This window comes from Brassica rapa, chromosome A01 (assembly GCF_000309985.2).
Source record: "Brassica rapa cultivar Chiifu-401-42 chromosome A01, CAAS_Brap_v3.01, whole genome shotgun sequence".
Taxonomy (NCBI): domain Eukaryota; kingdom Viridiplantae; phylum Streptophyta; class Magnoliopsida; order Brassicales; family Brassicaceae; genus Brassica; species Brassica rapa.
Window position 1 is genome coordinate 1,816,518 of NC_024795.2, and position 21,096 is coordinate 1,837,613.

Here is a 21,096-nt window from a genome sequence, read left to right on the forward strand (position 1 = left end):
TCTTAATTAATCAAGATCCAGCTTCAAATGTGATAGTTTGTGTAGGTGGGTTCTAGAAGGCAGGAGCGTACAACTAAAAATACATGTATTAGACAATACTATACATAGTGCAAAGTGATACTTTGGTCTATACGCGCTAAAATCTTTATTCACTTTAATGATGACGGTTTAAAACTTTGAAGTCGTTTACTAATAACACTCAAGTAACTATATACTAGTATAAAATAGAGGTACTTAAAAGTATACTACAATAGTATTAAGAAAACACTTTGTACTCATGCGGCAACATAGTCTTTATTACAAACACACTCATAAAGATGCTTTTAATACCTAGCGCCAAAGACGGAACAAAGCACAACAAGAAAATGGAATACTACTAGAACAATCAAACAACATACCCATTTATACATATCTCTCTCTCTCTCTCTTTGGACATATCTTAAAATCTGACAAAGAAACGGTCCCATTACGTAATTTCGAGGTTCTTTGTTTGGTCCACATTTCTAATACAGCAAAGCATCAGAAGATGCCATGAGAGGCTGGTTCATCATATGAAACATGTTCATATTCATCTGATTCACGAGGAAGTCATCTGACTCTGGACCAGTCAGAGGGTTCGGCCAAACCCCGTTGGTATTCTCTAGCAAACCGATGATGTCGTTGAGAGATTCGAGCCTGTGGCTGAGTTCATCGAGCTGAGCCCGGAGAACAGAGTTCTCTGCTTCCACGGCCAAGTAGTGCTGCGTCGTGATGCTGACACTTGTCACGATCTCGCTGTTCTCTTTCTTGAGCTGGTTAACCTGAGCCGTTAGATCGTCGAGGAGTTTCTGTTTCTTCATCCTTGATCTCCTCGCTGACTCGCGGTTTGAGAGCATCCTCTTACGTTTCCTCTGCTCCATGAGATTCTCCTCTGACCCTGAAGACGTTTGAATCGTCGACGAAGTTGTTCCCGACGACGACGATTCCATGCAGTAAACAAACAAACAAGCCTCCAAAGAGAAGAGAGATAATATTTTTTTTAAATGGTTTTTAGGGTAAATTTAAAACAGGACAGGACCAAGATTGATGAAAAAAAAACGAAATATAAACAAAAGAAAATATATTTTAAAGATAACTAGCTAGGGTTTTGATATAGTTATAAGAGTATATAATAGTATATATGAAAGATAAATTAAGCTTGGAGAGTTTCAGAAACTATGAGACGTAGTAAAGCCAGTAAAGGAAGACAACAGAGAAAGATTGAACGAGATGGGTCCTGCGCCTGACTGTGGAGTTTAGCATAAACCCAGAGAGGAAGATCTCACTGAGTATAATCGGAGACATGTGTCTCAAAGACCAAGAACTGCTGGTTAAGCATCAATGTTTTTTTCTAACTATTTTTATTGATTAATCCCACAAGATATGAGATCTTTGAAAATGAATCTTGATCGAGGAAGAAACAATGAGATAGAAGAAGAAGAAGAAAGGCGAAATTATCGAAGAGAGAAGAGGAGAGAAGGGGGAATGTGAATGGTTTATGAGAATGAATTTATAGAAAGAAAATTTCAAGAAAAGCGTTTGAGTGTTTGTGCAACTTGACAAGAAGCTATACATTTGTTTTGATTCCATTGGTTGAAGATTCTTTTTTTTTTCTTCCCATTACGTCTTTTTGGAAACAGTTTTTCTTTACTCTTTAAAAAGGTTTATAAAGGACTATCTACATAAATCTACAATATTTTCAAAAAATCTATCAGTTAATTTTTTTATAATTTAATCTCCTGCAGTATAAGTCGAAGAGAAATATAAGAAAATCATTAACAAACGAAATTTCTTCTCAAAGTGCTTATAAATAAACTAGTTAATTACTTTGTTATTATGTAGAGATCATCAAACAAGTTTAATTATACCAAATCATGAGTTTTTTTTGACTAAAAATCATGAGTTGTGATGATTTTCTAAATCATGAATTTATTGGTTAATCCAAAACGATGAAGCTTTCCATTTTTCATTTTTACTAATCAATCATAAATATTTTGATCAATTTTGTATTTAAATATTTTCCATTTAGTAAATGTTTAATTATACCCGCTCTTGAGGGAAGACAAAAATTACCATGCGTAGGCATGGGCATTCGGGGTCCCAATCGGGTTTCGGTTTTATCCATTCGGGTTTTGGTTTTTTGGGTTTATCAAAATCAACCCCATTCGGGTTATATAAAAGTTCGGTTCGGGACCGGTTCGGGTTAAATCGGGTTCGGGTCGGGATTAGTAAATCTTCAAAGAACCGGTATAACCCATTGTACTTTCGGGTTCGGGTCCCAATCGGTTCTTCGGTTTAAAAATACATGATTAGTACCTATTTTGTAACTAAAACATAAATGAAATCGGTTCTTCGGATTTAAAATACATGATTTGTACATATTTTAATAGCCAAAACATAAGTAAAAACAAGATCCATTCTGTATTTATGTCGGGTTCGGATCGGTTCGGATTCTTTTTTATCGGATCGGGTTCGGTTTGGATTTTCGGGTTCGGTTTATTTGCTCAGCCCTAACCATGTGAATGCCAACTACCGTACATTTAAACCCGCGTACATCAGTGATATTTTCAATTAAATGCATTTTCTTTGTTGACAAAAAATGCATTTTCTTTTCTTATTTGCTCGTGAAATTTTTGTAATTAAATGTTAAAATGTTTTATTTTCTTACACATAAAGATGGCTGGTAAAAGCTCACAAAAAAACTAAAACGTTTAACTTGCCTATTTGTTTTTATTAGTAAACTGTGTTTTCTTAGGTGTAAAGGAAAAAAAACAAAGTACATCAATACTATTAAAAAGGAAGGATTTTGAAAAAATCTACCTATGAAAGTTGTTTGGACCTATTACTTTTAAATTTTTTTGGACTTATCCTATATATTATAACAATAAGTGATAACTTTTTTTACTGTATAAACCCCCGATTATTACTCTAACCATGCGAATTGTATACATTATTATTTATACATAACCATTAAAACCGATTGCTAAACCACCCTACCCAAACAAAATACATTACATGAACCAAAACCAAAGCACAACCTATTATAACTGTTACTTTAACGAAATATTCATTTCCCTCACATACTACCATCGATTACAAAACACGTTACATATAAGACACTACACTATATAGAAGCTTTATACAAGATTTGGGTGTAAGATTATATGATTCAACCACTAAATTTTATTAGTGAAATAATCTTCAAGATTATATGATTCAAACACTAAATTTCATAATTATGAAAAGCAAAATAAAAACAAACTCGCGCTTTCAAGCGCGGATCAAAATCTAGTATTCTTTTGCAAAGAAGAATGCTGATGAAAACTTTTACAGTATTTGTTTTCTCTCGCTTTTTTTTTTTAATATCCCTAAAAGTAAAAGGTAAGTTGAGGGTGAAAACTACAGTTTAGTTATTTGTTGAATTTTCTCAAGTAAATCACATATTCATGTAACGACAGAAAGGAGAAGAAATAATATTCGTAGAATGTACTATCTATAAATAAACAAATAAATACCATTGACGCCAGAATCTGTCTGAAAAATCTATGAAACGCATATAAGTAAAAGTTAAAGACAGACAACACCAATTAATATAGCACAAATGTGAAATAAACCAAATGAAACGCCTGAAATTAGAGGTTACAAACACAAAGGAATCAGTTCTTAGAGTAAATATGAGTACAACATGTGTAAGTAGGCAGCAGAAGAAAAGGTGAGAGTGACATGTGAGGTCGGGAAGAGAAGTCTCCAGACTCAACACAGCTGTTTTATTTTCTTATTCTTCTCAGATTATATTTCAAAAATGTATACGTATTAATTAATTGTTCAAATGCTAGGATGGCAGGTTCGCAAACTACTGTATATGCGAATTAATGTATTTCCGATTTCCTAATCACAATTGATATTTTCTCTCTAAAAAGCTCACTTTACGATCAAAATCATTACCCTTATCTATACTATTAAATCAGGATCTTATTGTCATAATTACCTTAGGGGCATGTTTCCTTCACTAACATTGCATGTTTCATTAAGGGCAATTAAGTAATATTAATAACAAATCTATATTGGGTCATTATTTTTGGATCCAGCCCAAATCAAATCTCTCTTGGGCCATTTGGGCCTATTAAAAAATCAGATTCAATTCTCACTTTTTTTTTTCCTTTGGGCCATTGAGTCCAAGTTCAAATAATTTGTTTTCAACTATTCTTAATTATTATTTTTTTCTTTTCTTAATATAATTTAAGCATTCATAAAAATAATTGAATTTTTTTATTGAAAAGTATAAATATTTATTAAAAGTATATAATTTTTTAATTAAAATATTAACCCCATAATAAAATTAATTTATCAGAGTTATACCAACTTAATTCATTAAAAAAATAAGTTTAATTTTTTTTTAACATAAATAGTCATTTAAAATGAAATACGATAAATAAAGATCAAATTTTTAAGTCTTTTATAAAATAAAACACAAATATATGAAAATGTGACATTTACTAAATATTTGTCAATTGAAAAAAAAAACAAAAATAAATCCGCGCTTTTGAAAGCGCGGATCAAAATCTAGTTTATTTTTAAAGTTAATGTTTTTGGAAAGCGTCGAAGGATTCACTGAACCAGCTCACTTTCCAAAACGTTGCATGAATTTCAACAAACACATTAACTCTTGCTGCACTAATAAATCAAAACAGTAAAAGATGTTAATAGTCTTTGCATTATCATTGATGATATTGATGTTTCTCCAGACTTGACAAACGTCTCTCCGAAATCCTGAAAATTATCTGAGGAAGTACATGTGTGTCCATTTACTGCACGTTCACGGTTCACTTGATTACAGTTTTGATTTAAGTTTAAATTGAATATTTAAAACCCCTAAGTACAATTATTATTTCCACTAAATTTCACAGTGGCTACTCACCTTAGTAGAAGCATTGTTTGGCCTTTGAAGTAAACAAATGGTTGCAGCGTTCATGTTTTAGTAATAATAATAATCCTCTCTGTTTTTTCATAACTTCTTTGCGTATTTCGTTTTTTTTTTAATTCACATATAGAGCTAGTAGAGAGACCCAAAATAGAAGAACATCTATTGATTTGGTTGATATGCCAACACGTGTTTCCTTTGATCTCCTTTTAATGTTGTTGCTAGAAACCAAATTCGTTTGGCAACACAATTAGTTTTTGATATATCAAATTTTTAAAATATATAAAAATATGAATATCGACTGACACGGTGTTTTCTTTTCCCTTTTAAATAGTTATAAAGACTGTAAAAATAAAAGGAAAAGTAAATTGTTGCAAGAAAAATATGATCCGTAAATATCATGGAAGGTACATATAATCTTTGGTGGGGACTAACGAAAACAAAGACCACGAAAGAGAGAGGACCAAAGGAAGTAATAAAGGTGATGGCAATAAAAGGAAAACAAAAATCAAATTTGTATTCTATCTTTGCAATCAATGACCAACAAATATAAGTTTCTGGGACTAACATGTTACAGACAGTTGATATGATACAAATCCAATCAAACGTATGTTCACCTTTGATCACTTGGGTAAAATCACGAGAAATGTCACAGAGAAAATGAAAAACACTCACACATTCAATGTCACATGCAAGATAAAAGCCAAATAGGTTATCTTCGGATAAATGTACAAGTCTGTCGCTTTTAAGATCAATCTATTCCTCGTTTATAAAATTACAAAACCACAAACGAATTCTCTTAGTTTGATTCAGCCCCTTGCTTTAATCATCTCATCCTGTCTCCTTTCACCACTTCAGAACCCGAAAAACTGGAAAGATGCAAAACTGATATTATGAAGAGAACACAATCATATGGGAAGTTAAAATAGTAATTGATGTTTGGTTCTTACCAGCTTCTTCTTTTTCTTCTTCTTTTCAATATATGCTAAAATCTCCTTCTGGCCCACAAGAGTTTCTTCCAAAGCCTAAACCAAAAAAAAAAATTCGCATTTTTAATTTTTAGGTTAAGAATCAGACTGTTTTTTCCTGAACGTTTCTAGTAGTTTTTTTTTATTTGCTACAAATGTTTCTAGTAGTATAAGGTTTGTTTTACCTTCTTGGTCTCAGTCAACTCTTGCTCAAGTACTTGAACACGGTTAAGCGCCGCCTGAAGTTTCTCCTCTGTTTCAGTGTCAACATTAGCCGGTTTCAAGTCAAGGAACATGCACTTTTCTTCCAGCTCAGCCATACGTTTCACCATCAACATGTACTCTGAACTCGAGACGGGAGCTGCAAATTGAGCTTGATTCTGCTTAGGCATAGCCTCGTCATAACAAACTGAGTTTCCATATAAAGCAGCCTCTGTGAGTTTACGTGGAACGTCTTTTGATAGCCTAACCATTGCAACAATTCCCATCACAAAGGCCATGACTCCTCCCACAAGTAACCCATCCCCTTTCTTCGGTGCCCCCTTCCTCACGTAGCACTCCAACCCTAGAGAAACTTTAGTACGCGCAGAAGACCAAATACTTTTTATGAAATGGAGCTGAAAATGTGCGTGTATAAATTATATACCTTTAGAGACAGGAAAATTTTCGATTTTCTGAGTTTTCGTAGGCCACTCCATCATGGACTTGTCAATGGTTGCAACTTGCTTCTCATGCACATTGTCTTCAACCATTTGCTTACTGCTTCTGTCAAGACTCTGCAGCATTAACGGATAATCTCAGTATAAGCTTACCCTAGAGGCCTAGAGTACTAATTAGCTGATTTAAATTGTATTAATTGTTCTTTAACTTACTTCTTGAAATGAAGTTGATCGTCCTTGGTCAACATGCTTGAGGTCATCTTCTGAAATAGGCGAGCACTTGGATTCACGGTTTATAGCCATCTGATTCCAAATTAAAATACGTTTTTGTATGTATAAGATTTTCAAGAAATTAATGGATTAATTTAATTAAATTTCAGTGTCTAATTAAAGACTATATAAATTGTTAATTACCTTGAGAACCTCAGGATCATTCCATGGACCTTTGTCGGAGCGCATACAACCTCCTTTGTCTTCACAAGTGCAAGCGCCTCCAAAGAACTCTGGCAACTCACTGTTTACAATACAAAAATAATAATGCATATGCAAGTTTCTGTAGCTAAGCAAAACTTATATATAATGATTGTTACCTAGCATCGATGACTTCAAGCAATTTGCTATGATATTTGTTACCAAGAACATGAATCTTTGCAGTAGTCTTGGGATCAAGAAACGACTTAACTGTGCTCCACAAGAGCCGGAACCCGGAACCAGCATTGATGATGAACATCCGGTTCAATGTCTACAAGAAAATCCCGAACTCAACAACTTTAAGACCTTGATTTATTTACATTTACATATAGTATGTAAGTTTTTAAAAAACTTAATAGAATCTTTACCTCAGGATAATTGTCATTGTCAATCTTGAGAAGCCTTTGAAGAAGCTCTCTCGCAGATTTACTGAAGTTCTTAAGTCCCTAATCACTCGGAATAAAACACACATAGTTTTAGACATTTTGAAAATTTAACATATTGTATTCATGAGAGACATCTAGGATGGATTTATTATATACCACGCCTTGGACGTCAAGAATAGTTGTGCTCTGGTCAATGTGTTTTTTGGCAGCGACAGAACAAGCAGGGAACTTGATCTTGAAAGTCTTCTCGAACTCTCTGACATGATATTTCACGTACCGGTCCATTGTTGTTACTTGAAGCAGCTTGTTAGCATCGATTTGACCTAATCTCTCAATGTACACTGGTCTGCCTTCCTTGTCTACTCCATGATAGCCTTGAGGGTAATGCTTCATGACTTCATCGATCTCTTCAAACTCAAATTCCTTCATCATAGTTAGAAACAGTATAGAACTTGTCAAAGAATATTCACCAACATTAGATGAGAGTTGGGTCCAAATTAAATGCTCATATTTTAGCAAAGAGATTCACCTCGATGATTTTATCAGCGCCGAAATCTTTTCTCCATTGAATCATGTCACTCCACATTTGCTTAGCTTTCTCAATGTCAAACTTTCTCGCCCTTAGGAATCTGTTTTATCAATATAAAATTCAATTTCTTAAAAATTCATTCAAAAATTAATATACAATATTCTGGATGATTCATTTTTTCTGATTATGACAACAATATCATATAAGATGGATCATGAATTACAGTGTATCAATTATACGAACTCGTTTTTCAATTTAGAAACTGCTGCTTTCAAGACTTGTTGTAGTACTGTATTAACTATTTTATACTGATTAAAATATAAATTTTGAAAGTCGTAAACTAAACAAACGGAGGGGTTGACTAACAGCGCCTAGAAAGTTAAAATTATGCTAACAAAATTTGTTACCATATTATATTTCTAGTTGGCGTTTACGTCTTTTTCCCGTAATAAACCGATTATTCTAAATAACTTAAATAAGGTTTTACGTATAAAGAAAGATTTTGCATGTGTAGTGATTAAGAAGAAAATTAAAATTTGAGTTTACAAGCTGTATCTATTTTTAACGCATGAATTTTATCCTACAAAAATAAGTATGGGAATCTAATATTCGTAAAATGATCCAGATATGGTTAATAGTTATATCCAGTTTGGCCTAATTTTTTCCCAGTAAGTCTAGTCCAACCAAGCTTATCAGGTTTAAAATATCTAACCTAATCACCTAATAGTCAGGTCTAGAATGCAATGAATCTCATTATGATTTATTTCGCAATTAATGTCATGATTATGGTAAGAAATAAAGAGAGATTGAATGATAATGAAAAAAAAAAAGTGCATACCGAAGCATCATATGGAGATCATCGAGATTAGAGGGCAAGAGCTCGTCGAGGACAAGAGCTTGACGAAAAGCATCAAGAGATTGAAGGTCTTCTGCGTCGATGTCATCTTCAATGGTTACGCACATGACTTTGCTGCTGCTTTTTCGACCTTTTTTTGAGAATGAGTTCTTGAATCTGTTCGATGCGTTTATTGCTTTTTTCTTCAGCGAAGACATCTTGGCTATCTTCCTCTCCTCCTCTGACATCTCTATTTCTGATATAAACACGTTCTGTTTGCTTTAGTCTTGAGAAAGAATAACATGAACTAAAGCAATAAATGAAATCACGACTAACCAGGTTTGGTCTCAGCCATGGATAGATGAGTTTTAAAGCACTATATATGTTCACACGGCAATTGTATACCTGCCAAGGAAATATTGTCAAGATCATTTAAAAAGAAGTTCGGATCAAATTGTATAAGAAATGTGAGATGAATCTAAAAAATCAAGATGAGTTATAAACCAAAATGTGTTTTAGGATCCAATAAAAATGAGAAAGATGAATTGAGAGAGTTTTTGTTTTACCTTGTTGGAGAAGAGTGTTTGAGGAGAGGTAAGGGAGGTTGAAGATAAACTACTTCATAACATGTAGACAACTCTTTTGCTTCTGATTCTATCAACTTATATATATTGACATGGTCCTTGACTATTTTGAATTATATCTACACTTTTAAAGAAAAAATCTAACTATTTACAAAAGAATAAATAAATAATAATAATAGAGTTGTAAATTAATGAGCAACCAATCATCTATAAGTAAATAAATTAATTATGAAGATAAGAGAAAAGCGTGTCTTTGTATTAGGCGAAGTGCAGCCCACGACTTACCATTTTGTGGATGATAAAATCTCGACTTCAACCAAAGTAGTGGTCTATTGTAACTAGTAAGGTTTATCTACCAAACAAAATGCATACAGTGAGTTTGGTTTACATGAAACACTAGAAACATCAAACAGAAAATGTTTGTTTTTTTTCTTAATTAGAAAACAAAAATATTTAACAATAACAAAGAATCTTATTATTTAAAAGAAATAATGGCAAATATGCATACAAATAACTATTTGTAAATAATATAATAAGCCCATGGCCACATGGATATATTCCTCTCCATAAACGGTGCTGAGATGCATAATTGTTTGTTTGTTCAAATATATCATTCAAACAATTATAAGTTTGGAGAAAGCTGGTCTATAAAATTGTACAACAAGCCAAACTTTCGATCTAATGATAAGTGATACACCTGACAAACAATCTAAACAATATTTTTCTATAAAAAAAATCGATATCATATTTTATGTTTGAAATTAAAAAAAAAATTATGTTCGTTTATTAACGGGCCTAACTCGAGCCCGTTTTAGGCCCAATATATTAGTTTGTTAAAAAGTCCATTTAGAGATTAGCCATCGCCTCCCGCCGTTTGTATCCTCTTCGAGAGAGCTCCGAGCGGCGTTTCTCTCTCTCTCTCTCTATCTGCTCAGCCTCCATCTCAGATGATTTCCAAATCTCGTCTCTGAACCTGTTACGCGCTTTATCCACTCTTAAGGTGAAGGAATCTCTTTTTTTGGGTGAAATTCATTTTGTGTTGTGTCGATTTAGCGTATGTTTGCAAAATTGATTGAATGTGTAGTGTAGATTCAACTCTGAATGCGGATTGAAACTGGTGAACTCCAATGAGGTTAGTTATGTGAAATTACTAGTATTTGATTTAGGGAGATTATTAATAACATTTCTTATGAAGAACATATAATGTGTGTGGCTCTCTCACTCTCCTCTCTTATGAAGATTGGAGAACATAGAATGTGCTTAATTAGACTTTATCCCACTTCTTATAGAGACCTTTATATGAGTTTGGTATTGAGTTGTTTGTCTCTTTTTCTTTCTTTCTTAATGTTTAGGTGTTTGCACAATCCTATAAAGATTCTACCTTTTGCGTTTAAATCGGTTAGTGCTGAACTTGACTCTGTTACCATATGTCTTTATCTTTTGTTGTGTTATTTCGCATTTTTTACATTTACTTTTGTCACGCGTTTGTTAAGAGGTGAAAGTGCACTTGGTCCCTGCCTTGAAAGATGTGATCTTGTGGTTGCTTTAGCTGTGGTCTTTAATGTGACTCGTGATATTGAAAGCTATGTGTTGCAATTGTATAGCTTGTTGATCTTCTCACCTTCCATCTGTGTTCAATTCTCAGGCTTTGCTACCTTTATCTCAAAGGTGGCTCTGTAAACTTCCTCCCAAGTCCTCCTCATTGCCAAGCATCTTCAAGGTTTCGGTTTCAACCATGTCAAACAACCTCAACGGACACGTCACCATGCCCTCAGAGCCTCAGAGAGCTTACCAAGTCGTCGTCGCTGCAACCAAGGAGATGGGCATCGGTAAAGACGGGAAACTCCCCTGGAGTTTGCCTACCGACCTCAAGTTCTTCAAGGAGTTAACACTGACCACTTCTGATTCCTCCAAGAAGAACGCTGTTGTAATGGGTAGGAAGACGTGGGAGTCTATTCCCACCAAGTATAAGCCACTCTCTGGTCGTCTCAACGTTGTCCTAACTCGCTCGAGCGGTTTCGACATAGCTAACGCAGAGAACGTTGTAACTTGCAGAAGTATAGATTCTGCTTTAGATTTATTAGCTGGACCACCTTATCGTCTCTCTATTGAGAAGGTGTTTGTTATAGGAGGCGGCGAGGTCTTGAGGGACTCGTTGAATGGGCCGAGATGCGAAGCCATTCACTTAACTGAGATTGATACGAGTGTTGAATGTGATACGTTCGTTCCGGAGATTGACTCTTCTGCGTATCAGCCTTGGTGTTCTTCTCTTCCAGTATGTGAGAATGGACTTCGGTTTTCGTTCACTACTTATGTTCGTGTGAAGAGTGATGAGTCTAAGGAGGCTCTTGGAGTTGACTGGAGGAAGTTTTCTTCTTTGCTTCCTAAAAAGGTTTTTGAGCGGCATGAGGAGTTTCTCTACTTGAATATGGTTAATGAGATTATCTCTAGTGGAAACGTGAAGAATGATAGGACAGGGACTGGTACATTATCTAAATTTGGTTGCCAGGTGCTGTAATACCTCTTTGTATGTAACCAAAAGTCTTGTTCTTGTTTGCTTGTTAAGGCTAACTAATCAACGCATCTTTTGCTCCCTAGATGACGTTCAATTTGCGCAGAAGTTTTCCACTTCTGACAACAAAGGTATGCTTACCTGCACACTAACTTTTTTATGTTTAAATCTCCCAAAGAGTTTGTTTTGTCTTCCCTGCATCTTTTAAGCTTAAAAGATCTGTTTGCATTTCATTTGAAGAGAGTTTTCTGGAGAGGTGTTGTTGAAGAACTTCTATGGTTCATAAGCGGTTCAACCAATGCAAAGGTAAGAAAAAGATCTTTTAGTCATATTATTCATGCCTTAAGTAAATGAACTATATTGTTTCACTTAAAAGTTTGTGTAAGTGGCAGCTACTTCAAGAAAAGGGTATCCATATCTGGGATGGGAATGCGTCAAGAGAGTATCTTGATGGGTAAAACTTTACTCTATACTTTTATTTAGAAAAATTGAAACTTTATGGCCACCACACTGATAAACTTAAAAGCATTTGATTTCAGTATTGGACTGACTGAGAGAGAAGAAGGTGACCTTGGACCCGTTTATGGATTTCAATGGAGACACTTTGGTGCTAAGTCAGTAGCCTCTCTATTATTTCATTAACATGTTTCTCTGTTTCAGCCGTTAACCTCTCTTTCTACAGGTACACAGATATGCATGCTGATTACACTGGCCAAGGATTTGATCAGCTCTTAGATGTAATCAACAAGATCAAGAACAATCCTGACGATCGCCGGATTATAATGTCGGCTTGGAATCCTTCTGACCTTAAGCTGATGGCACTTCCTCCATGCCACATGTTTGCTCAGTTTTACGTTGCAAATGGAGAGCTTTCATGTCAAATGTATCAGCGCTCAGCTGATATGGGTCTGGGTGTACCGTTTAACATCGCCTCGTACTCCCTTCTTACATGTATCCTCGCTCATGTCTGTGGTACGTTAGAATTTCACTACATAAAGAGAGATTATTTTTCTTCTTCTATTGATATTTGAGTTGATATTATGCAGATCTTGTTCCTGGTGACTTCATCCATGTGATTGGTGATGCTCATGTTTACAAAAACCATGTCAGGCCTCTGCAAGAGCAACTTGAGAACCCACCAAAACCATTTCCTGTGAGTATATTATATGAGACCTCTGATTCTTAAGCTGGTTGAAACCTATATAAGGTTTATTTAATGTTTGGGCTCTATCTATACAGGTTATGAAGATCAATCCAGAGAAGAAACACATTGATTCTTTTGTCGCTGCTGATTTTGAGCTCATTGGCTATGATCCTCACAAGAAAATAGATATGAAAATGGCTGTTTAGCCTCTCACAAGAATGTTATTTAACCAAAAATTTAAAGTTTTGTGTTTGTGTGTGACTTTCTTTGATTCAAACGTGTGAGATTTTAATATATACTAGAGATTTTTTCCGCGCGAAGTCTTATAAATTTATTTTATTTATAATATTATTTGTTAATTTTTTTTTATATTAACTTCTTGTTTTTCCAATGTTAGTTTTTCTTAATTTAAATTTATATGTTAATAATTTTTTATTTTTTTTGTTGTAGATGGAGAATTATATTTTTTATTGATGGTTTTTTGTATGTGATAGTGACATAAACTTTTTGAAATTTTAAAATAATATTATATATAGTACGATTAACACATTAAAGAAGAGAAACATATTCAGACACATTTTACACAGGTTTTATATGCATAATTTTAAACATTATATATGTATATATTATAAGTTTGAAACATGTAAATGCTTTCTAAAGCTAAATACTTGTTCTGAGTTTACATAACTTATCGAAAGTTTTATCTCTTTTTAAATTCAAATCACAGAAAAAATATAAAAAAGTCAGTATAGATAGGTTTTTTGGGCTTTTAAATCAACACTGAAAAATTACATGAATCAGATAACAACAGTTTTGTAAACAACTGGATAAAATTTGACCGAGCCAAAGATTTTCACACAATATGTTCTTTCTTCTTCAAATTGCGAAGAGCCTATAGGCACAAGAAAAAAATCATAATTTTTGTTTTCACTTATATAACATTTTTTCTCCTTTACACACGGAGTTTATTACACTGCTATAAGCAATGTAGAACTCTATTCATATAAGATTCACATCTGTGCATTTTGACAAAGAAGAATTTCAGCCATCTTTAGTTTCGGAATGTACCAACTTCAGTCATATACACTATATTTTCTCTATGATTCAAAACTTATAATTTTAATATATGTGCAGATTTCCATGTGAAAAGGCACGCACGCCATCTATCATTCAACCTATTACTTTTTCCAAAGTAAACACTATAATCCTCGTTTGGTTAGCTCCACAAACTAATCTCTTTGGATCAGTTTATCAAAAAATATGGATACTAATGTCAGAAAAGAATATAAACACTATCAACAATACATATTGGCACAAGAATATTTGGTTCAAGGAACATATTCCACGTAATGCGTTTATATCATGGCTGGCTTTGCGGAGAAGACTGCCAACCAAGGATCGCTTGAGGCGTTGGAGATTAAATGTCTCAGGAACGTGCGCCCTTTGTAATCTGAAAATAGAGACTCACAATCATCTCTTCTTTGAATGCTCTTTCTCTCGCTTGATATGGGAGCCTTTTGCTGCTGAAGTTTGGATTTCTCCTCCGGCTGATCTACACTCTGTTGCAGCCTAGATCAATCAACCTCGCGTCAATGTAGATGCACATGCTACTCCAGTCATCAAGCTCTACTTTCAGTCATGTCTCCTCACCTTCATCAGTCATCCTTGCCTCTTTCGACCGTATGATGCGTGACCGTCTCCTCTCTTACCCGGTAAGTTCTTCTTTCTCATCTTCTCTACTTCTTTTTATATTTCTTGTATAAGACTTCCTTAAGGCTTTTTTTACCTTGAGTTGTTGTTGGTTGTTTTTGTTTCCTTGCTGTAATAAGTTGTTTAAAAACAACAGTGTAACCTTTTAGAAAATAATAATCTTAACATCTTACCAAAAAAAAAACAACAAATATTGACTTATTTATGTGAATATATATTTTATTTTAAATCATTATAGTGGACGAATAAAACACCATAATTTGTACAACAAATTTTCTTAGATTCACTTCATCATACTCACAATTTTACCATTTTAATTACATAATTTTACATGAGCTTTTTCATCCTTCCCGGTTATTTTCTCTTTATTTATAACTACAATATAATGTTATAAATTATATATATTATAAATTAATAATTTATTTACCCTTAAAGTCTAACTATTAAAATATAACATAATTCAATATAGATATATGATTCTATTAATAAATTAGCAGTTACAAATTTGAAATTTCTAGAAATATCAAAAGTTGTATGTTAGTTAATTATTTTCTAAATGATATTTATTTTTAATTCTTTTTAGATGAGAATATTTTGGCTGAGGTGGATAGTCTCAAAAGCCTTGAATTTAGTCCCTTTTATATAGTAGGATTTTCATTTATTGTAAGATAATTCTACTATCTAATATCCAAAAGGTATTTTATTTCTTCTACAAAAAAATATCTAGAAAATTCTAGTGAGAGGAACTTATAGTTGATTCGGTTGATAATAGAGGACTTATGCTAAAGGACAGATTCTAAATAGACAATACGTTGTATAGCACAGACTCTGCTTCCTCAATTTTGTCATGTCCTGTATGATCTATGCATTTTCTCTCTTGGTTTTGTTGGATACTTTTCTCTGTCATTAGAAGTTTTATATGGTGACTACAATTTCAAGTTAACTACATACTCTAAGAGACTAAGTCTAATAGTGTTATACTCGGGATGTTTGTATAGAATAAAAAGACAAATAAAGATGGTGACTCAAACTTTATGGTCTGCTTTTCTTTCTAATATAAGAACTAAAAGTATTCGTAACTAATTTTTCCAGTAATCAACTAATCACATGTTAGTAATACGTATAAAAATTAGTAAACAACTATATGATATGATTTGTTTGTTACGGGTTCTTGTCGATCTCACGTGTATTCGTCATTCGTATTAGATTCTATAGATTTGCATCAACCTTTTTTCTCATCCGATCGAAGTATATATTGTCTCTTTTCACCTTTCCAGATATTGGTTCATACACGTCAAATACTTTCCTACGTAGTTATTCAAAAGCAATTATATTTTATGATTCTACTAAATTCTTTTTGGTAATCAAAACGATTCAAGATAATTCTACGATTAATCCTTCATTCTAACTAAAACGATTCAAGATAAAATATTGCTTATTACTTAGTATTTGTTTATATTACTAGCAGAGTAAATAGCGTGTTACACCAATGAGAGAAAAAAAAAGTGTTAGTGACTTATTGATTATGGTTGTCAAAACAATATCGCATGGACTAGGGGATATATATGTATGTCTATGGATTATGGACGTGCGTTTATGCGTGAGTGCATTAGCTAGGTAGAATATTATAGTATCGTATAATGTTTTCGAATCTAAAAGTTAATACTGAAATAACATAAAACAAATTAGTAAAAATTCATTTAAAATAACAACAAAATATTCGTGAAGAAAAGTGTGATTTCTTAGCTAATAGGGAGATACCTCTCTTTTTCATTCAGTATATAGATAAAGCCATAAAGGTTAATGCAAGTTAGCCAATATTCTTGTCGATGCTTCAATTTTTAGTGTTACGACGTAATTCATATCATAGCATAAATTTCAAGCATGTCCGGTAACCTAATGTTTAGTTGGTTCAAAGAATCGAAACTCTTGTATGTGTTGCTGGTTTATCAATTTTGCATGGAGAAATATATAAGATGAAACTCTAAATATTCCAAACAAAACATGAGACCAAGACCGATGATGTGAGGAATATATAACAGTACCAACAATTCCTTCCTCTATAATGTATTTTATTCATTTTTTATCCACAACCCTTTAGAATGCTATCCAGCATTTGGAAACACATTTTATATGCTTTTCTAATTTACTTTATATATGTGCTCTCTAGAATAGGAACCAACCAATACATCGAATATTCGATACTCTACTAGTGTAACTAACCACGTTCGCTATATCACATCAAGCCCTAAACTTGAGGGATCTTAGCTTGTGATCAAAATTCAGCTCTTGCGATTGTAAAGTTCGACAGTCAATTTTGAGTATACCCCACGTCGGTCCTTGGCATGTGGATCCACGCTCGTGAGACAATCGAGCCGTAAAATTCAAAAACAATTGTCTATATAAAATCACCACGAGATATTTATTCCATTCAGTAGCTCTACATCAAGCAAACTTAATTCTGAATTCACTATATATTTAAGGGTTTAATTCATTAGTACTACAAAATAAATGTGCATGCAATCCACCATATTTATAACAAATTGGAGTATTACATCAACCAATCTAACTCAATTAACTACCCCCTTTATATATAATAAATAAATAAATTATAAGAGGGGAGTTTCGAAAATGAAAAAATTAATTACCCCTAATCCCTTTTAAATTAGAAGTAAATTTATAAATGGTGACAAAAAAAATAAATGAAAATAGTGCATTTTTATATCCTTTTTAATTTATACTACTAGGGTCGGCCCGCCCTACGGGCGGGATATACTTTACTTGTGATCATTTTATTATTTTTGTATGATTTTATAGTTAGTGTTTTAAGTTTTCATTTGCGTGAAATATGTATGATACACTACAAAAATTCATATTATATCACATAAATAGTATCAGAAATATAAATGATAAATAAATTATGATGTATTCTGATTTGAGAATAATGTCACTTATGTATTATTTTTAAATTGATGGTCATGTTTTTAGGCGTTTAGTAAGATTTTTTTTCCAGTTAAATTGATATGTGAATGCATGATTGAGTTTGTTTTGTCTATTATCCATATTTTGTATTAATGAACTTTAGTTATTGGGTTATTAGTGGACTTTAACTTGATTGGGTACATAAAAATTAAACGAAAGGTTAACTGAACTAAAAAAGAAAAAAAAAGTTCTTTTATTGTTTTTCTCTCAGCCGACTAAACCTAATTTTCTTATTTCTTTCACTATCTCATCCGACCCGTATTCTTTTTTCATCACCTCACCTTCGTCTTCACCTCCTCACCGTTCATCACCTAATCTCCCTTTTCATCTCATCCATCTTCTTCGTTTAACCACCTCACCTTCTTCTTTACCACCTGACCCCATCTTCTTCTTCACCACCTAATCTCCCTTTTCATCTAATTATGCTTCGTCGTTCACTTTCTTCTTTTCTGTTTTACTTGATAAATTAAGATTTGATTTACAGTTCATCAACATAAAGTGACAGTATTTTATCTGTTTGGTTCAATTATATAGATATTTTTCAGTCTGAAAAAAAAACAGAAAACAGTAACTTAATCGATTTTTTCTAGATTTACCTAATTCGCAGGCTTAGATGTAATCTTTAGGAGTTTTTGACGGAAAAAAAGTTTGTTTGGATTAAAAAAATGCTTGGACTACAGATGTGATCTGTCTCAGTTTTTTTGGTTGGAGAAAAGGTTGGATGGTAGCTCAGAAAATAATTTTCAATAACTCATTTAATAAAAACGGAAGCCCACTCATGAAGCCCAAAAAAAACAAATTAAAAAAATGAAAAAACCAGAGTTGAACACGTGTCACACTAAGAAGAATTGACTTAGTGACGTGGATGCACAGGAGTGAAGCGAACATTTTTTTATATATATAGATTTATAAGAAATATTTTTCTATATTTTTTGTCATTTTTATTATTCTTATTATTAAATTTGTGAAAGAACAGTAAATAACATATATTCTTCTTTTTACAATTTTGTTATCTTCAGTAAAAATTAAATGGTTACCGATTAAACCCTAAATTGCTTAGCCGCTGCAACTCTAAATATTTTTTTTTTATTTTTTTTAATCTCACACAATATTTACCGCAAAGATTTAGACAAAAAGCATTTGCTTAAAGATTTATAAGCGTCATAAAGCAACCACGTGACGAGTTTTGTGTAAACTATACTACAATTGCACTGATCACAGTGTATATGTATCAGTTCAACTCACAACAAGTAGGACATCACGTATTTAAATTACGATTAGAAATCAAATTTAACATCCAATACCATTCTTTAATGTATAGTTAAGCAACCTTAAGGCTTACACGAGTTATATACATTGATAAAAAAACACAAACACACTTTCAATAACAAAGAGAATCTAGAATGTCAAGTGTTGTTCATCCTTTTGAATCCTCTTCTGTCTCGCGATGAACGCTTCAATCTTTGTCCTAAACTGTTCATTGCTCATTGCATCTTCTGGTTTCTTAGCTCTCACCACTACCTTCTTGTCCGAGTCACAAACCTTCAAATGCTTCTCCGAGTCATACCTCCTCATGATGTTCCCAACATGCGGGTGAACCGCCTCAAGCGCTTTCTGCGATTGGCTTCTCTCGAAACTAACCCTTTTCACTCCACTCAGCTTCTTAGACTGTTCTGTTTTGGTCTCATGAACTTCAGATGTCTTCTTCTCATTCTTGTAAAGAAGTTCTAGGTAAAGATCGTTGCTCTCCGCTTCTGTTGTCTCGTGAGCGGAGCTGTGTCGTCTGGACTTCGCAAAAAGAGTAATTACAATAGCGTTTCCGACGAAGAAAACGAATCTCGGGCTAACGAGAAACACTGCTGCTTCCCTGAAAATGTCACCGGAGAGTTTCACTGAAGGGAAAGAGAGTTTGGAGATCAAGATTGTAAGAAGAATCAGTTCGATCAGTCTGAATAAGTTGGTGAAAGCTGGTAAGTTAAAGATTCCTCTAGGTTTCTCCATCTTAAAGTGTTGAAACTGAATTGAATCCATTCAGATGATTTTCTTGATTAGAGGACAAAACAAGACAAAAAACTATGGGACTTAGATCACTCCAAAGAAGTTAGAAGCAGAGAGTTTTGCCAACAAGAGAAGAAACAGAGGAAGAAGAACAATAGTCATGGTTAACGAAGACCAGTTCTTGATGTTATGTTTCATAAAAAAACAGAGGAAACTTTGTGTGAAGATCTCTTTTTTTTTTTTCTATATGTTTTGTTTCCTCTTGGTGTTTGTTATATCTTGTTGGTGTTGAGTTGGTTTCATTCCTTATTTATAGACTATTCAGAAAATGCTAGTACTGCAATAGTTTATTTTATTTTTGAAAAATGGAAATAAATTGGACTAGTTTTATTTTTATAGCTTCAATTGTGAACAGCATAGTAGTTTTTCTTTTGTTTTTTTTTTTACTTTATCCTCAAAACATTATTCTCAGTGCTCCCAAAAGCTGTCCTTGCCATTGTTCATCGCCCATGAGGCCAGACCGATCACATCTTCTTCATATTCCCTTCTTTGTTTTCATCATTTATTCCATTTTCTTCAAACATTTAATGTGAGGTTCTAAGTTAATTTTGGTTACAAAGGTTTAGATGGGATGTGAAGATTTTTTCTGTTTTGTTTTTAAAGGTTTTAAGCACTTAAATGAATATGTAGACAAATAATTATGATATGTTTCCTTACATATATTTAGAATATTGGTGTTACAAAATGTCATACAAATTGTGATGTTAAATAGGGCTGGTCGATTTGTTTTCTTTAAAGAATGGAATTAAGCTTCAAACTCTAAGATAATAATACCTTTAAGTAACCAACCTTTTTGTTTGTGTTTCAAAAAAGAAAAAAAAAAAACCAACCTTTTTGTTCAAAAAAAAAAAAACCAACCTCTTCTATCTTTATTTGTCAATGACAATAGTTGGAGGTGCGTATCCTATATGATATTTCGAAAATCCAAAAAGATGTTTTGTTGAAACGAACACCAAGACTAAAATAAGTTTTTTTTTCATAACATACAAATCCACATGTCTACAGATAATATGGAAAATCATCGTATGTTACATTACGTACACGCGAGACTGTAGACTCAATATCTCCATGTCCAACTCTCGTACACATGCAAGTGTAAACTATATGAGTCTGTCTTCTATGAGTCGTCGTCGGTTAAAGAAACCAAGAGTCTGTCTTCTATGAGTCGTCGGTTCTATTTAACTTCCAGAATTCTCACACAAAAAAAAGGAAAAACTTCCAACCCAACAAGAACTTACGTAGTTAAGGAGGTTATTTCGGTTAATTCTCCAAATTGAGAAACTTTGCTTTTCTTGAATATGAATAGGAGTTGTCGAAAG

General features: G+C 33.2%; 4 protein-coding genes across 10 annotated transcripts; 1 reads left to right on the plus strand and 3 right to left on the minus strand.

Annotated features, from left to right (window-relative positions):
- Nucleotides 1-235: 235 nt before the first annotated feature.
- LOC103836519 (bZIP transcription factor 11) lies at nt 236-1,526 on the minus strand. The gene has a single exon (XM_009112828.3). It carries the CDS (start codon nt 966-968, stop codon nt 504-506), a length of 465 nt encoding a protein of 154 aa, XP_009111076.1. The 5' UTR covers nt 969-1,526; the 3' UTR covers nt 236-503.
- Nucleotides 1,527-5,547: 4,021 nt separating this feature from the next.
- Nucleotides 5,548-9,955, minus strand: LOC103836704 (phosphatidylinositol/phosphatidylcholine transfer protein SFH1). Its single transcript, XM_009113034.2, has 13 exons — nt 9,354-9,955; nt 9,124-9,192; nt 8,791-9,043; nt 7,953-8,052; nt 7,580-7,846; nt 7,406-7,483; nt 7,157-7,308; nt 6,981-7,080; nt 6,780-6,869; nt 6,554-6,683; nt 6,093-6,472; nt 5,890-5,964; nt 5,548-5,808 (listed from the first exon to the last, which is right to left on the minus strand). The coding sequence occupies exons 2-13, from the start codon at nt 9,140-9,142 to the stop codon at nt 5,794-5,796; spliced, it is 1,659 nt and encodes a 552-aa protein (XP_009111282.2). The 5' UTR covers nt 9,143-9,192; nt 9,354-9,955; the 3' UTR covers nt 5,548-5,793.
- Nucleotides 9,956-10,195: 240 nt separating this feature from the next.
- LOC103836808 (bifunctional dihydrofolate reductase-thymidylate synthase 2) lies at nt 10,196-13,323 on the plus strand. Of its 7 annotated transcripts, none has more exons than XM_018655972.2 (11): nt 10,229-10,371; nt 10,461-10,503; nt 10,724-10,769; nt 11,017-11,880; nt 11,970-12,014; nt 12,124-12,189; nt 12,276-12,337; nt 12,423-12,497; nt 12,566-12,855; nt 12,930-13,036; nt 13,123-13,323. In XM_018655972.2, the coding sequence occupies exons 2-11, from the start codon at nt 10,499-10,501 to the stop codon at nt 13,231-13,233; spliced, it is 1,671 nt and encodes a 556-aa protein (XP_018511488.1). In that variant the 5' UTR covers nt 10,229-10,371; nt 10,461-10,498; the 3' UTR covers nt 13,234-13,323. The 7 variants fall into 7 exon arrangements, with proteins under 7 accessions (XP_009111532.1, XP_018511488.1, XP_033142475.1 ...); XM_033286584.1 differs by having other exon boundaries at nt 10,233-10,371; nt 10,471-10,503; XM_033286573.1 differs by having other exon boundaries at nt 10,240-10,371; nt 10,721-10,769.
- A 5,647-nt stretch (nt 13,324-18,970) lies between these two features.
- Nucleotides 18,971-20,870, minus strand: LOC103837022. Its single transcript, XM_009113377.3, has one exon. The coding sequence runs from the start codon at nt 19,748-19,750 to the stop codon at nt 19,118-19,120; it is 633 nt and encodes a 210-aa protein (XP_009111625.1). The 5' UTR covers nt 19,751-20,870; the 3' UTR covers nt 18,971-19,117.
- Between the last annotated feature and the right edge of the window lie 226 nt (nt 20,871-21,096).

Coding starts and splice junctions, on each gene's coding strand:
- LOC103836519 (XM_009112828.3), bottom strand. CDS start 968: ATGGAATCGTCGTCGTCGGGAACAACTTCGTCGACGATTCAAACGTCT.
- LOC103836704 (XM_009113034.2), bottom strand. Junction 8,053..8,790: donor GATCTCCATATGATGCTTCG/GTATGCACTTTT, acceptor TTGATAAAACAG/ATTCCTAAGGGCGAGAAAGT. Junction 6,870..6,980: donor ATGATCCTGAGGTTCTCAAG/GTAATTAACAAT, acceptor ATTTGGAATCAG/ATGGCTATAAACCGTGAATC.
- LOC103836808 (XM_033286573.1), top strand. Junction 12,190..12,275: donor GCGGTTCAACCAATGCAAAG/GTAAGAAAAAGA, acceptor TGTAAGTGGCAG/CTACTTCAAGAAAAGGGTAT. Junction 12,498..12,565: donor TGGAGACACTTTGGTGCTAA/GTCAGTAGCCTC, acceptor CTCTTTCTACAG/GTACACAGATATGCATGCTG.
- LOC103837022 (XM_009113377.3), bottom strand. CDS start 19,750: ATGGATTCAATTCAGTTTCAACACTTTAAGATGGAGAAACCTAGAGGA.